Source organism: Dipteris shenzhenensis, chromosome 2, assembly GCF_047967505.1.
Source record: "Dipteris shenzhenensis isolate YYH24624 ecotype China chromosome 2, Dip_SZ_1.0, whole genome shotgun sequence".
NCBI classification, from domain to species: domain Eukaryota; kingdom Viridiplantae; phylum Streptophyta; class Polypodiopsida; order Gleicheniales; family Dipteridaceae; genus Dipteris; species Dipteris shenzhenensis.
In genome coordinates this window covers 31,346,033-31,359,784 of record NC_141597.1, presented here as the reverse complement: position 1 = coordinate 31,359,784, position 13,752 = coordinate 31,346,033, and the positions used below count along the sequence as shown (strand labels likewise).

Below are 13,752 nucleotides of genomic sequence, written 5' to 3'. Positions count from 1 at the left end.
TGTGCGATTAGCACTCTGCTTCCCTGTGTGTTGGAAATCTGTAATGCGCTCTACGTAAGCAATAGCGCCAGCTGTGGTGGTGATGTTTGCTTTAAGGACATCAATGCGTAACGAGGGATTGAGGCCTGAGATGAAAGCATGAAGGCGATCTTCCTCAGTTAAACCATCAATCTCCAGCACCAATGTGGTCAACTGAGAGATGTAGGAAGACAGGGAGCCTGTTTGCTCCAACTGTTGGAGTTTTGATCGTGCTTGGAAGTCCGCATTAGCAAGTATAAACTGCTTACGGAGCACGTGTTCAAAACGTTCCCATGTTAACACACTTTTGCCGTCTTTTAAGCGTCTTTGCCACCATAGAAAAGCTATATCCTTGAGGAGGGAGGCTGCCAAGGCGATCTTTTTGCCTTCAGTGAGGTCAACAGTATCAAAATACATGCGCATTTTTGCGAGCCATTGGTCAACTGTTCGGCGATTGCATTGACCAATGTAGGCTTCCGGAAGTTTGATGTCAAGTCTTTTAGTTTTGGAAACTTGAAGTAAACGGTAGAGGGCACGTAGTTCAGTGTTTTCTACCTTTGGTGGGAATGAATCCGCATAGTCGTCTGGTTGCGTCATGTCATCCTCTGTATGTGTGGTACTGCGAGAATCTTGAAGTTGTTGGACTTTCTGGACCAAGTCGGAGATGCTGTCCTGAAGCTGGGAAATTTGAAGTTGCAATAGTGTTTCTTCTTGTACGTTGACTTCAGGGGTCTTTTTTGGACTTGAGTCTTTGATCTCTGGAGAGGCTTCACGCGAGCGTTGCGACATATCGGAGATCCCTGTGAGAAAAGCGCGAACTTGCGCTCTAGTTTGTACCATTCCTAGAAGAAGATTCGGGCTGCTCCCTGAGATTGCTCATGTTGGAGGGGGCAAGCAAGGCAGGATGGAACCACCCGTGGAAATCTAGTAAAGGAGGTCCTTTCTGAGGTAACACTGGTGATGCCGAAAGTGGTGTTACTGCTCATGAGAGGACAGGAGTAGGTTGCAGAGTCCACGGATCTGAAAAGGGATAAGGAGCTGGTGTCGGAAGTGGAGGATATCCAGGAGAAGGAGTGCCTTCAGAGTGTAAATACTGTCTTGGGGAAGGTACAACCTGTATAGGAGGATATCTGGGAGCTGAAGGAGGTGGAGAGTACCCTGGAGATGCCGAAGGTGAGGGGTAAAATTCTCTCCAAAGATGGACAGCAAACTCTTGAGGAATATCGGGTTCTAGGTATCTTCGTGTCTCGTGAAACACAACCTGTACTGTGCTGAGGAAGTAATGTAACTGAGGTGCCTCACGCAGAAGGTATAGGATGTGGTCCAAATCACTAGGAGGGCACGTGACACAGAAAACCCACGATGCAAAAGCTCCGAAATGGGCTGGTTGTGCAATCTGAACACGATATTGTGTGGTAGATGATGCCTGAGGTGTCCTTGAAATGCCGGGTGAATTACCAGGGGTTTCCATGCTTTAAGGGAGCGTCTTTCATTTGCTGTAATTTGATAATGACAAGAGAATCCTTAAAAGCAGAATGGAAAGACTCCACCTGGCAATGATTTAATCTGCCAAATTGTTGCGTAGAAGAGGCCTGCAGATTTCTGTCCAGAGGTCCATGTTGCAATGGGTGGCGAGGAGCAGAACTGGGCCTAGCATTTAACAGGCTGTCTTCATCGCGATAGGAAGCTGAAACTGCTGCTGATCTGGCAGGAAAAAGGTGTCGAACCAAGGGGAGCAGGCTATCAATGGCGAATAAACTGGTTGCAGGCTGATTTGCGGCAGAATGGCTGGCTGGCGCTGTGCTCACGCTGCAGGCTGGCAGGAAACAGGGCCGAAAAACCAGCGAGACTAGGGGCTGCAGATGGCGAGGGGGCTGGCAGCGAAATGGCGAGGCAGGGGCTGGCAGCGAAATGGCGCAAGCAGGGGCTGGCAGCGAGATGGCGCAAGCAGGGGCTGGCAGCATGATGGCGCAAGCAGGGGCTGGCAGCGAAACCAACCTGATTTGACGAAATATCTGTAGGGTGTTGAAAAGGGACGTCCCTTTTGTTTTTTTTTCATTTGGGCTGCCTACATGGGGTGGTTGCCCAAAAATTAAAGGGTGGGTTTATTTAACCCTTGGGTAGCTAAGGTAAACCTAAAGTTTGGGGCTGGGTTTTCCATTTTAACCCCTCTAGGTACCGTTTTTATAAGTGCTTGGTGCCTGAAAGGTGTGCCTATTCGAAGGGGTGTGACCCTTGGAATAGGTGCACCTTTTCATGAAGGGGTGTGTCCCTGTTTTTAAAAGGGGTGTCCCTACATGAATAGGTGTGTCCTTTTGTCCACGATGGGGTGTGTCCCTCGAGTGAGGAGTCAAGACTCTTCATCAAAAGGTGTGTCCGATGGTGGAAAAGGTGCGTCCCTTGGTTTTGGGACAGCCCAAGCACCTGAAAAGACACAATTTTTGTCGTGTCCATTCACATCAACTCGTGATGTGTGCGAGATGGAGAGGCCATAGATGACTTTAGGCAGGGTGGAAGCGAAAAAATTTTACACTCATCCTCTCCATCTCTTCCATGCACAATGTGCACGGATATCCTTCTAGCGGAAAAGATGTATCAAATCGGCACTAGAAGGTGGGGGGCATTTCCTACAAGCAAGAGCGAATTTTGCTCTGATACCACTGTAAGAAATCCTAGATTTACTATAAATGTGATAAGGAATAGAAAGGAGACTGAAATAGCAGAGAACAAGGAATAATTGTATTGCTTGAGTGTCTGTAGTGTAGCTGTAGTGTGTCATCCATACAATTGGGCCTCTCTTATATAGAGAGTGAAGAGTCACACATGAAAAGGTGTGTACTCCAAAGTGTATGTGCATGAAGAGGTGTGTACCCCTTGTGAAGGGTGTGACCCTTGATGAGAGGGTACATTACAATAGGAATGTCTCTTCAATAGGATGTCTCTTGTGAAGGGTTGTGCCTCATAGGAAGTGTCCCGTCGAAAGGGCATACCCTTCCACAAGTGTCCATTCATCAAACCATCCATAAGTCTAGAAAAAGAGAAAGGAATACGTCACAGATCGTGACAGGTATTGAGTCTATATGTGGATGACCTCATCATTACTGGGGATCATACGAAGAAGTTGCTCAGGTCTTCTTATAGAGGAGTTCGAGATGACTGACTTAGGCATACTTCACTACTTCCTTGGGATTGAGGTGAAATAGGGCAAGAGCAATATCTTTATTTCACAAGAGAAGTATTGCAGGAAACCACTCAAACGCTTTGAGATGGAAATTTGCAAAGCTATAGTGACTCCCATGGAAACTGGTCTGAAGCTGAGTGTGCGTGATCCATCTCAACCAGTTGATTCATCACTATATCAACGCTTGCTGGGCAGTTTGCTTTACCTCACCAATACTCGACCAGACATTTCCCTTGCAGTTGGATTGCTCTATCAGTTCTCCGCCACACCCAAGAAGGCTCATTAGGATGCAGATATGAGGGTGCTATGGTACTTGAAGGGTACCAGCACCTACGGCATCACTTATACCAGAGGCATGGAGTTGGGAGGTTTCTGTGATAGTGATTGGGCAAGTGACATTGATACCCGGAGATCGACCTCTGGATACTATTTCTTACTCTCATCAAGAGCCATGTCATGGCTGAGTAAGAAACAACCTACTGTTGCCCTTTCATCTACAGAGACGGAGTACATGGCTGCCTGTACAGCAGCATGTGAAGCATTGTGGCTCAGGTGAATCTTGGAGGACATGAATGTGGCCCAAGAAGATGCGACTGCAGTTATGTGCGACAACCAGAGTTGCATAGCGATCGCCAACAACCCCGTGTTCCATGCACGGACGAAGCACATCGAAGTTCACTACCACTTTGTTCGAGAACTCATCGACGAAGAAGTCATAGAGTTGATATACTACCCAACCAACGACATCATCTCAGATGTCTTCACGAAGGCGCTTCCCAGGGAGCAGCTGGAGCACCTCATTTGACACATGGGGATCTGCCCACAGTTGTGACATTGAGAGGGGGTGTTAGGAGGTCACTTGTGAGCCCCCGATTTAAGAGGACCAGGGGGCAAGAGACCATAGGGGGCAGGAGAGATGAAAAGGGCAGAAGACGTACCTGTCCGGCAACCCACATAGCAGGAAGAAGATGGCGCGTTGTTTGAGGTGCTTCTATACCTGCGCACGGGCACCACTGCAGCTACTGTTACAGATACTTTGCCTCCTGCACAGGAGCAGATTCAGTGGGATGGTCGTGATGCCAAAGATTTCTCTTTCAGTGAAACGGGTTATTATCCCTCACATCCGGTCTTGCAAGACAGCTAAGCAAGCATGGGATCAGCTTGCATCTTGGGATCAGGTGCGGAATGAGGTGAGGGTTGCCTATCTCCACAAGCACTTGAAAGATTTGAAGCTTGATGAGGGTGCTGTCCCATGGCAGCCCTTTTGTAGGCGGATCTGCTGCGCACTGGGGAGGCCTAGAGGCAGGGCCAGTAGGGCTGTTTTGGCAGGCCCTAGCAGCTCCCTATAGGCTGAGGGCAGTAGGGGTCGGCCCTGGAGGAGGGCCAGACAGGGGACCAGCCCCCTTGGAGGGCTGCTACCAGCCCCTTGTGTAGAGCAGAGGTGGGTCGGCCCACCTTCCTTGCTGGTCGGCTGCCTAGGGCAGGGGGTTGGCCATGTGTCCCCCTTTCTGGTTGGTTCTTTAGGGAGGGGATGGGCGCTATTTATAGGCCCCCCGTCAGCCCTCATTCCTCACTTGCTGGAGTGGTACTTCCAGCCGCATGTGTGCATCTGATGGAGCAGTTCATCCAGCCCTGTAGTGCATGTTCTAGAGCAGGGTTGTGGAGCGGTTCTTCCACACCTGTGTGCATTCCATGGTTGAGGTTGTTGAGCAGTCTTGTGGAGCTCTTGAGCAGCCTGGCTTTCCCCCAGGTGTAGAGGGGCTTTTGCCAGAGATCACTTGCAGTTTTCTCTCGTGTCTCTCTCCCTCTCAGTGTGGTGTGTGTGAGGTGCTCTCTCTCTCTCTCTCTCTCCATTTCTGTTCATTTCCACTGCACTTCTCACAAATTCTACGGGTCAAAAGGCTGTGTTCATGTTGCAAAACAAATGCAGGGAAAAAGGTTACTTGCACGCTGGAGTATGAGTAACTCTTATGCAGAACTTTAGTCCAATCTGTTGTTGTAGGCCAGGCAGAGACATGATCGCCCTTAAGCACAGTATAGGGTATTAATTGAAGAAGTTGGACTTGAGGCACAGGCCCATTTTCCAGCTGCAACATTTTCTCTATGCCTAAAGGGGAGGCTATGATACTACATCTGTTAATTGCTGACGGGCTGAGATGGATGGATCTGGATACAGTTTGGCAGTAGGACTATCCATGTGTAAGCTTATACACAAAAGAGTTGGATCACACGACCCAAGGTAGAAACAGGCTGATGGAAAGGTGCAACAGAGATTTGCGCCATCTGCAGGACCGAATAGAGTGAAAAGGGAGAGCATGCATTTTTGATTTGAAAAGTACTAGCATTCTTAGAAAAGCACATGGGTGGCTTATGGTAAAGTCTCAATAACCATTTAGAGTGGATGGGACGGATTGCATGACCTAAGAGGCGGATGGAAAAATGGTAGGGGAGGACACCATTTGCAAGACATGCAGCTCCAAAGAGAGAAAATAGCATTTATTTTTTAGATTTGAAGATTTTCCAGCAAAGGAGCAAGAAGATAAGACTCCTACGTGCTTCCTTACTGAAGACAATTTGGCACATTTCAAAGAAGAGAACAACTTGAAAACAGGAAACAAATCCCTGGTATTGACCGTGGGTCTGGCTGAGGCTGCAAGGGGGGCCGTACGTGCATTCACAGGCTGCTGCTGATTGATGCTTTGGAGCGCGAGCTGTCCATACATGCCCTTGGGGTGGTCAAGGTCGTCATTTTGGAGCTTGAGCTGAGCATTTGGGCATGGCATGGTCACAAGGAGCTGTCCCAATTAGCTGTGAGCTATCTTGGAGAGCGGGCTGAGCAGACGGGGTGCCTTGCTCTATTTGTGAGCTGTTTTGGTGGCAGGGTGGTCCACATCCACCGTGGATGCTTGCAGTTCAAGTTCTAGCTTCCAAGGTTGTGGGCGGACCAGTTATGGTCTCACCCATAGCTTGGGTATTTCAGTGAATCTGTGGATGCCTATGGCAATGAGGGGAGTTGTGTGACCCCGCATTGGCTGCTAGTAACACCTCCAAGACTTATGCAGATGTTCGAACGGAGATGCCACTGGGCTATGAGCAGGGCCCAGCAGGGTTATTGCTTGGGATATTGAGGACTGAGAGTGGGAAATGTATTCAATGCAAGTGAGATTGAATTCACTGTGCATCTTATTTACTGGTTTCTCCACAACTAATAAAGAAATACCAACAGGGTTGCCAAGGTTTTGGGACCAATCTGTGTTCTTGTTCTTGAGCAGGAGCACTCTAGCTCCCAATTGGTGTTTGAGTTATTTGCTGAATTTTTTTAGGTTAGTGGTCTAGGACCGCCCTCTGAGGCTGGTTTCAATGGGTCAGCTCCTACAACTAATATTCGTGACTTTGGAAGACATGCCATAATTACACTTAGCACACACTATATATGGATCAAACTTCTTCTCCAACTGCTCAACTGTACCGAAAGGCAATGGAATTAGTCAAGGTCAAGGCTGCTAGGAAGAATGAAAAATGGGCAGTATATAGTGAGGGCATGGCCCTCATCAAGGAATTCAAATCCAAACCAAAAGACCCTCAGTCTTAAACTGCTTATTATCTTCATTGTCATACTACAATGTAGGTATCTTATAATAATCAAGAGTTGTTGTATCCTTGCGAGCTGCCTTGGGACTAAAATCAGCTAATCTGTCCCACTCTTGCAGATGTAAAGGGTAGCCTTTGTAGGCTGTTCAGAAAGTCAAGTGTGAGCAAATGAGTATGAATCCTGGAATACCAAGCCCGAGAGGCTTGCTTCAATCCATAGAGGGTTTTTTTCAAGCGGCATACCTTGCTTTGAGAACCTTCAACCTCAAAGCCAGGAGGTTGGGAAACATAGACCTCTTCTTGCAAATGCTCATGAAGGAAAGTTGTCTTAATATCAAGCTGATATATCTGCCAATGAAAGTGGGCAGCAAAGGCAAAAGGGGCCCAGGAGGACCACCCTCGCTCATCCTACCCTAGCCTCACGGGGGGCGGGCACGCCCACAAGCACTGGCGCTCTCTCACAAGTGACATCACGAGATGTTGACCTCTAACACCCCCTCTCAGCTCCTAGATGGAACACAAACACCAGGGAGCTGGGTGTGCTGCTGGAACAACTCAAGGAATTCGACGAAGCCCGCCTCAGGTGCTGCTGAAGAAGCCACCTCTTGGTGCAAACCGCCTCAGCACAATCACGGGAAACCTGAAACTATTGCTCCCAAGCCATAGGTGCTAGGTACAGTCCTTTGGACCGGTACTGGTACTATACGTCCTCTGGTATAGCAATCCAACAGCTGGTACTGGCACATCACTCCAACAGAAAGTACTCGAACAATAATCCAACTGATACTGCCACCGGTGCAAGGTCTGCTTCCCTGCATGGGCACCTGTATCTCAGAGCTAGATAGCCCCCTCTCCCTCTCAAGTCCAAACTGGTAAACTGTCAGAGCTAGATAGCCCCCTCTCAAGTCCAAACTGGTAAACTGTCGCTACATCAATGAACTTCAGTGCTCCAAGGACAACGGGCAAATAACAGCTCATAAGGATCAATCACCTATGTCTGGATTCCCGCACTGGCAATCTGCTGACCCATCCGGATCTCCAACAGCTCATCAGACAATAACTGCAGCAGAACACTAGGGGACCCCTCTCAATCTGCCAGATCATAACGTCCAAACAAAATACATATAGGGAACACACTCGCACTTGAGTCAGCAGGAACAACTCCTCGTGCCTCGAGGTCCTACTTGAAAGTCTGGCTCGATAAATGACACCCTTCCCCTTGCACATGATTGGCAGGTCCCACTGCCACAAACAAGCAAGCAATCCTCCATCTAGATCCGGAGAGCCTGCTGGCAGTGCATCCTGCCTCGTGCTACAAGAAGGCTGGAGTATATGTCGTGGTGGTAACATTGGCCAACTAGAGACTGGGCCCCTCATTGTTCCTTTGGGGACACTGACGCCAATAATGACCTTTCTGGCCACATCGGTTACACTTTCAGGATGCCTTGAGTGCTCCTCGTTCCTCAGCTGTCTACTGCTTTCTGCCTTTCTGCGCAGCTGCCAAAGCCTCAGGCTGACTCTCATAAGTACGATCTACAAAGCGCTCCTCCTGGTCAAGCACTATCGGGACCAATTCCTCCAGGTCAACTCATTCATCCTGCCACTTGTGATCAAGGACGAATACAAGGCCCCATACTACAAGGATAATTGGGACAATAAAGTTATGGCCGTGTCCTCGGACGATATCTGCTTCCCTACCTGGAGGATCTCCTTCTGAAGTTTATGTAACTTGTTGATGTGCTCCCACAATCCAACAATCGCATCTGGACTTCCACGAAAACCCTTTCCATGGGAGAGGTTTGATTGTACAAGGACGCCAAATGCTCCCATATACTCTTGGCCAATGTCATGTGCTTCACGAGATTAAGCACCTGAGGAGTACAGTTAAGGAAAATAAACGACCTTACCCTTGCCTTGACACAATCCCAGAGCTAAGACAGCATCTTGGCCTCCTCTTGCTCCAAGAGGCCAAGATTAAACGCAAGGGGATCTGATTTGGCAACGCCTATCAATATGTAATCTGCAAGATCATATGACTGTAACACAGACTCCATCATGACCCCAACTGACGGTCAACCAGGAATGTGGGCAAAACTGGAATTCTAGTCTTGTTCTCTGCCATCTTGGACAAAGTCGCCATATCGGGGAGAGAGCTGAACTAAAAGAGAAGTTGGATGGGATAGACAGTGACAGAAAGTGGAAGAAAGGAGAGGGCTTGAGAAGGGTATGAAGGGGCTGACAGCCCAATGTACCTTCGCTCCTCACTATCCGTCCCTCAAGAACACCTCCTCTCTTATCTGAAAACAGACTTCGAAGCCACCCCTTGCTGGGCACCCGAACAGTCCACACCTTGCACACGCTCCTCCTCAAAGACACCTCCGAACAGCGCCCTAAACCTCCTCCCTGTGTGCTGGCTCAACACTCCCTCTGCTCCGCGGGTCTCTACCAACCATGGCTCTGATACCATGTGAGAAATGCAACAGAAATGAACAGAAAGAGAGAGAGAGAGAGAGAGAGAGAGAGAGCACACCTCACACACACCACGCTGAGAGGGAGAGAAAGAAACACGAGAGAACTGCAAGTGATCTCTAGCAAAGCCCCTCTACACTTGGGGGAAAACCTCTGCACAACAGGCTGCTCAGGAGCTCCACAAGTCTGCTCAACAACCTCAACCACGGGATGCACAGAGGTGTGGAAGAACTGTTCCACAACCCTACTCTAGAACATGCACTACGTGGCTGGATGAACAACTCCAGCAGATACACACAGGGACTGGAAGTACCGCTCCAGCAAGTGAGGAATGAGGACTGAGTGGGGGCCTATAAATAGCCCCCAGCCCCTCCCTAAATAACCGACCAACTGGGAGGGGCACATGGCCGACCCCCTGCCCTAGGCAGCCGACCAGCAAGGAGGGTGGGCTAACCCACCTCTGCCCTAAATAAGGGGCTGGTAGCCGTCCTCCAAGGGGGCTGGTCCCCTGTGCCGACTGGCCCTCCTCTAGGGCCGATCCCTGCTGCCCTACCATGGGCCGACCAGTCAGCCTAGGGGGCTACTGGTGCCTGCCAAAACAGCCCTACTGGCCCTGCCTCTAGGCCTCCCTAGTGCACAGCAGATGTGCCTACACAAGCATGTGGACCAACAAGGGGCCCAGATGAACCACGCACTATCTACCCTAGACTACCCTCACGGGGACGAGCACACCCACAACACATGCCCTCGCTCATCCTACACTAGCCTCATGGGGGGCAGGCACACCCGCAAGCACTCGCCCTCTCTCACAGGTGACATCAAGAGATGTTGACCTCTAACAAATTTATATATATCCAGATGAATCTAGGAATATATCCAAACTCATCCTCTTAAAAAACACATGTGGTGAGGGGAGAGATGGAGGGAGATGGTGAGCAAGCAAAGGAGAATGAGAGGTTGAGAGGAGGAAGAGGTTCATGGTGATCACTTGAGAGGAGGAAGAGGTTTTTGGGGGTAGCTTGAGAAAAGAAAGATGTTAAGAAGAGGAAAGAGTTTATGGGGATAACATAGTGCAGTTTCAATCTCATGATAGTCACTCATAAGGTTGAAAACCATAAACTCCATCACGCATAGCAGGGACTAGCTACTACGACATCCCCACTATCCAGATGAATCCAGGAATATGTCCAAACTCATCCTCTTAAAAAACAACATAAGTAGTTTCAATCTCATGATAGTCACATATAAGGTTGAAAACCATAAACTCCATCACGCATAGCAGGGACTAGCTATATGGCATCCCCACTGACGTCATCAGCCCCTAACAGTGGGTGTAGAGCTTAGTATAAACATATGCTCTCACACATACAAATCCACACACGCACATAGACTTGAGCAAAGTCTTCGTACTGAGTTTTTGGCAGACTCAGCCATGACGAAGGTAGCACAGAATTTACTTTTAATACAGAGGTTACAGGCTACAGCTATAGTTGTTTTCAGTTCAAATTCCAAGCCTAAACATTACTGAGTGAAAGCATGTGCCACTTTTTGTCCCTTGATAGAAATCTTGAATGATTTCTAATCTCAATAACCGTTGTTTTGTCGCAAACCTTCCCTAAGGCATGCAAGAGCCTTGTTACAAATCAGTAGCGTGTGTGAGCAACAATTAATATCTGGCAATGCGTACTCTCTTCCCCCCAAGCATCCTTGTGTAGCCCTCTAATTCGACATTGAACAAGTTGGTGGGTGGGTGTGTGGGGGGAGGGGTTGTTGGATTGTCAAATGGAGGAAGACAGAGAGACGAAGAAGAAGAATTCTTTTAACGTCTGGCCAGAAGGCAAGGCCCTCATGGGATCATTTGACGTTGATCTTGGGGATCGAACTCAACACACAACAACAAGAGTCACTCCTGTAACCAACAAGTCTGCTCACCAGGAGCGGCAAAAATGTTGGCCAAGATGAGACTCAGAAATGTTGGCCAAGATAAGACTATATACACTCTTAAGAGAGAGACCCAAATGTAAAAGCTAAAATACAACGAATAAGGATCACAAAAGGTTTGATAACACATACCAAGTGCGAAATCAACCAGCCCTGCAGCGACAGCAACAGCAGAACCACTAGAAGAGCCCCCTGGCACTCGGGAGGTCGCAGTTGGATTGACTGGAGTCCCATAATGCTTATTCTCCCCGTTAATGCTACAAAATAGCAAACAACTCGCTACTGATCAAACTATCACTACCCAAGATGCCTATCGTTATGGAGATTTAGGTACCTGTAAGCCAGCTCATCCATGTGCGTCCTGCCTACGCAGGTGGCTCCTCCTCGAACCAGAACTGCGACGGCTGATGCCGTCCGGGATGCGGGCTCATGTGTCCTTGCCCAATCAGGATTGCCAAAGCCAGTGACAAAGCCTTCGACATCAAATCTGCGAAAGCAACATGGTGGAAACGACGGTGACGGACAGGCGCCTCAGACTCTGCGGGGGGGGGGGGAGCATAATCAACATTCCAGCTTTGTTGGGGTCAAGAAAGTACAAGTCTTTGACCGCAAAAGTGAGGTTGCTGAGAGGGTGTGGAGCTATGGGAGGAGCTGGCTGGGGGGGAGGAAGCAGCTCGAAGTAGTCGATGAAGGCTCCAAAGTCTTTACTGATTTGCTTTCTACGCGAGCGAGTGAGGAGGAGGAGGCCGGCGATGCCCAAACCGAAGAGGACCCAAGCGTTGGCAGAAGACATGACAGGAGAGGAGTGGGGAAATGGGCGATTGGTCGAGAGCTAGAAGGAGAGGATGCTTGCGTGAAGATGGGAGGGACAACATGGATGGCTGGCGCTGATGCACCTCCTACATTGAAGATGGAGATTCCCCTCGAGCTGCAGATGCAAATGATTATTACTTCCTCCCATCGCACTTCTGCAACATCATGATGCTCATCATCAGATTACTAGTTGTAATCATTGCTTCTTTAACCTAACTAGACTCCTCTTCGAACCAGCGTCGATCTCGGTCTTTCGGTAGCGGCCTGGGGATCACTTCCCGGGTTTCACATTATCAACAATCGAATACAACATTGGCTCATGGCCATACGCTATGCACCGTGCAACACCTCAATCGGTACCCTCGCACTACTTCCAATCCTCGTCATTAGTTCCATCACTTGTACTCGAGCCATCAATTATATTAGTTATTAACAACCGAACGAATCACCGAATCAATCAATCCCAATACAATTACGCTCAAAGTACAATAATCAAACATATCGCACTTCTGCAAAATGATGATGATGAGATTGCTCATCATAAAATCATTGGTAGCTGAACTCCCTTGCTCCGTAACCATGATGTGGGAGATGGAAAATTGATCCCACTGAATCAACTTGACTTTGAGAGATCTACTCTTAAAGTTTTCGTTAGACTTTGCATACATGAAGGTAAATGATTAAGAAGAATTCTATCATGGAAATCTATCATCTAGATTGCATTGTATAATAGATGAGTTGGAGTAGTTTAAGTGTTTTATTTCTAAATTGGGCTAGATTCGACGAAACATGATTGTCCTAAACTAGCCCGGTGGTTGGAACATCATGCAATGTATCACCAAGCTAGTTCAAGTCAAACAACAATTATGTGATTTCTCTAAACTAGCATGGTTGAAACAAAAATAAATTAGTATTAAATTAATGTAGTTGTTTGATTTTTTGTATGTTGGCTTGGAGTTCATTGGAATCTTGTCCTAAACCAGCCCAGTGGTTGGAACAACAACACATCATTGAGATGCTTCATCTAAACCAGCCCGATGGTTGGAACAACAATATATACGACCTAGTTCAGGCACTAGTTATGTCATTGTCCTAAACCAGCCCAGTGGTTGAAATTGTTTTGTTTTTTAGTATTGAAATTTAATCAGTTTAACTGTTTTATGATAGTTTAATTAGTTTATTGGCTTAACTTATTTAAGACAAAACCCTTGTTGTATGAGAAAAAGGAGTGGTATCTCAAGTTTATGGCTCATAATGAGACAAAGTTTGGTAGCCTAAGGTCTGTGTGGGAGCCATACTTGCTTTGTGCAAAGGGAGACTCTGAATGGCACTGCATTGTGAATGCATCCATGGCACATGCCCTCGTTGTGGTGTGAAGAAGAGGCAATTTGATGTTTGTCCACATGAAATGAGGGAAGAAAATCTTGTTTCTATAAAATGGAGGATATTTGAAATGGTTAATGCTGAAGGATTGGAGGAAAAGAGATAGCTACTTTTGTATGAGAGCACTCAGCCGAGGAGCTTATAAATCAAGTTCAATCCATCGCAAAATATGTTTGGCAAGATAACCCATTCAGGATATGCCTTGCCAATTTTCCCCATGACACTATTGTCTCTGTCATAGATTTTGCAAAAAATTACTCATTTCAAGAATAAGAGTGCATATCACGTACAATCATTTGCTTGATTCATCTATGACTAATGCCAATCTACTTTGCAGACTCACAAGAGTCTAGGGC

The 13,752-nt window shown here is 47.8% G+C and overlaps 1 protein-coding gene across 1 annotated transcript in view; it reads right to left on the bottom strand.

The window, feature by feature from the left end:
* The window catches only part of LOC147904619 (translocon at the outer membrane of chloroplasts 64-like), a 46,992-nt gene extending 34,814 nt beyond the window's left edge, over positions 1–12,178 (bottom strand). Inside the window, exons 1-3 of the mRNA XM_087387603.1 lie at positions 11,797–12,178; positions 11,535–11,687; positions 11,333–11,457 (exon numbers count right to left, since the gene is read on the bottom strand). Coding sequence (XP_087243729.1) covers positions 11,333–11,457; positions 11,535–11,687; positions 11,797–11,993 — 475 coding nt within the window. The 5' untranslated portion in view covers positions 11,994–12,178. The remainder of the gene's footprint in view (positions 1–11,332; positions 11,458–11,534; positions 11,688–11,796) is intronic.
* Positions 12,179–13,752: the final 1,574 nt, after the last annotated feature.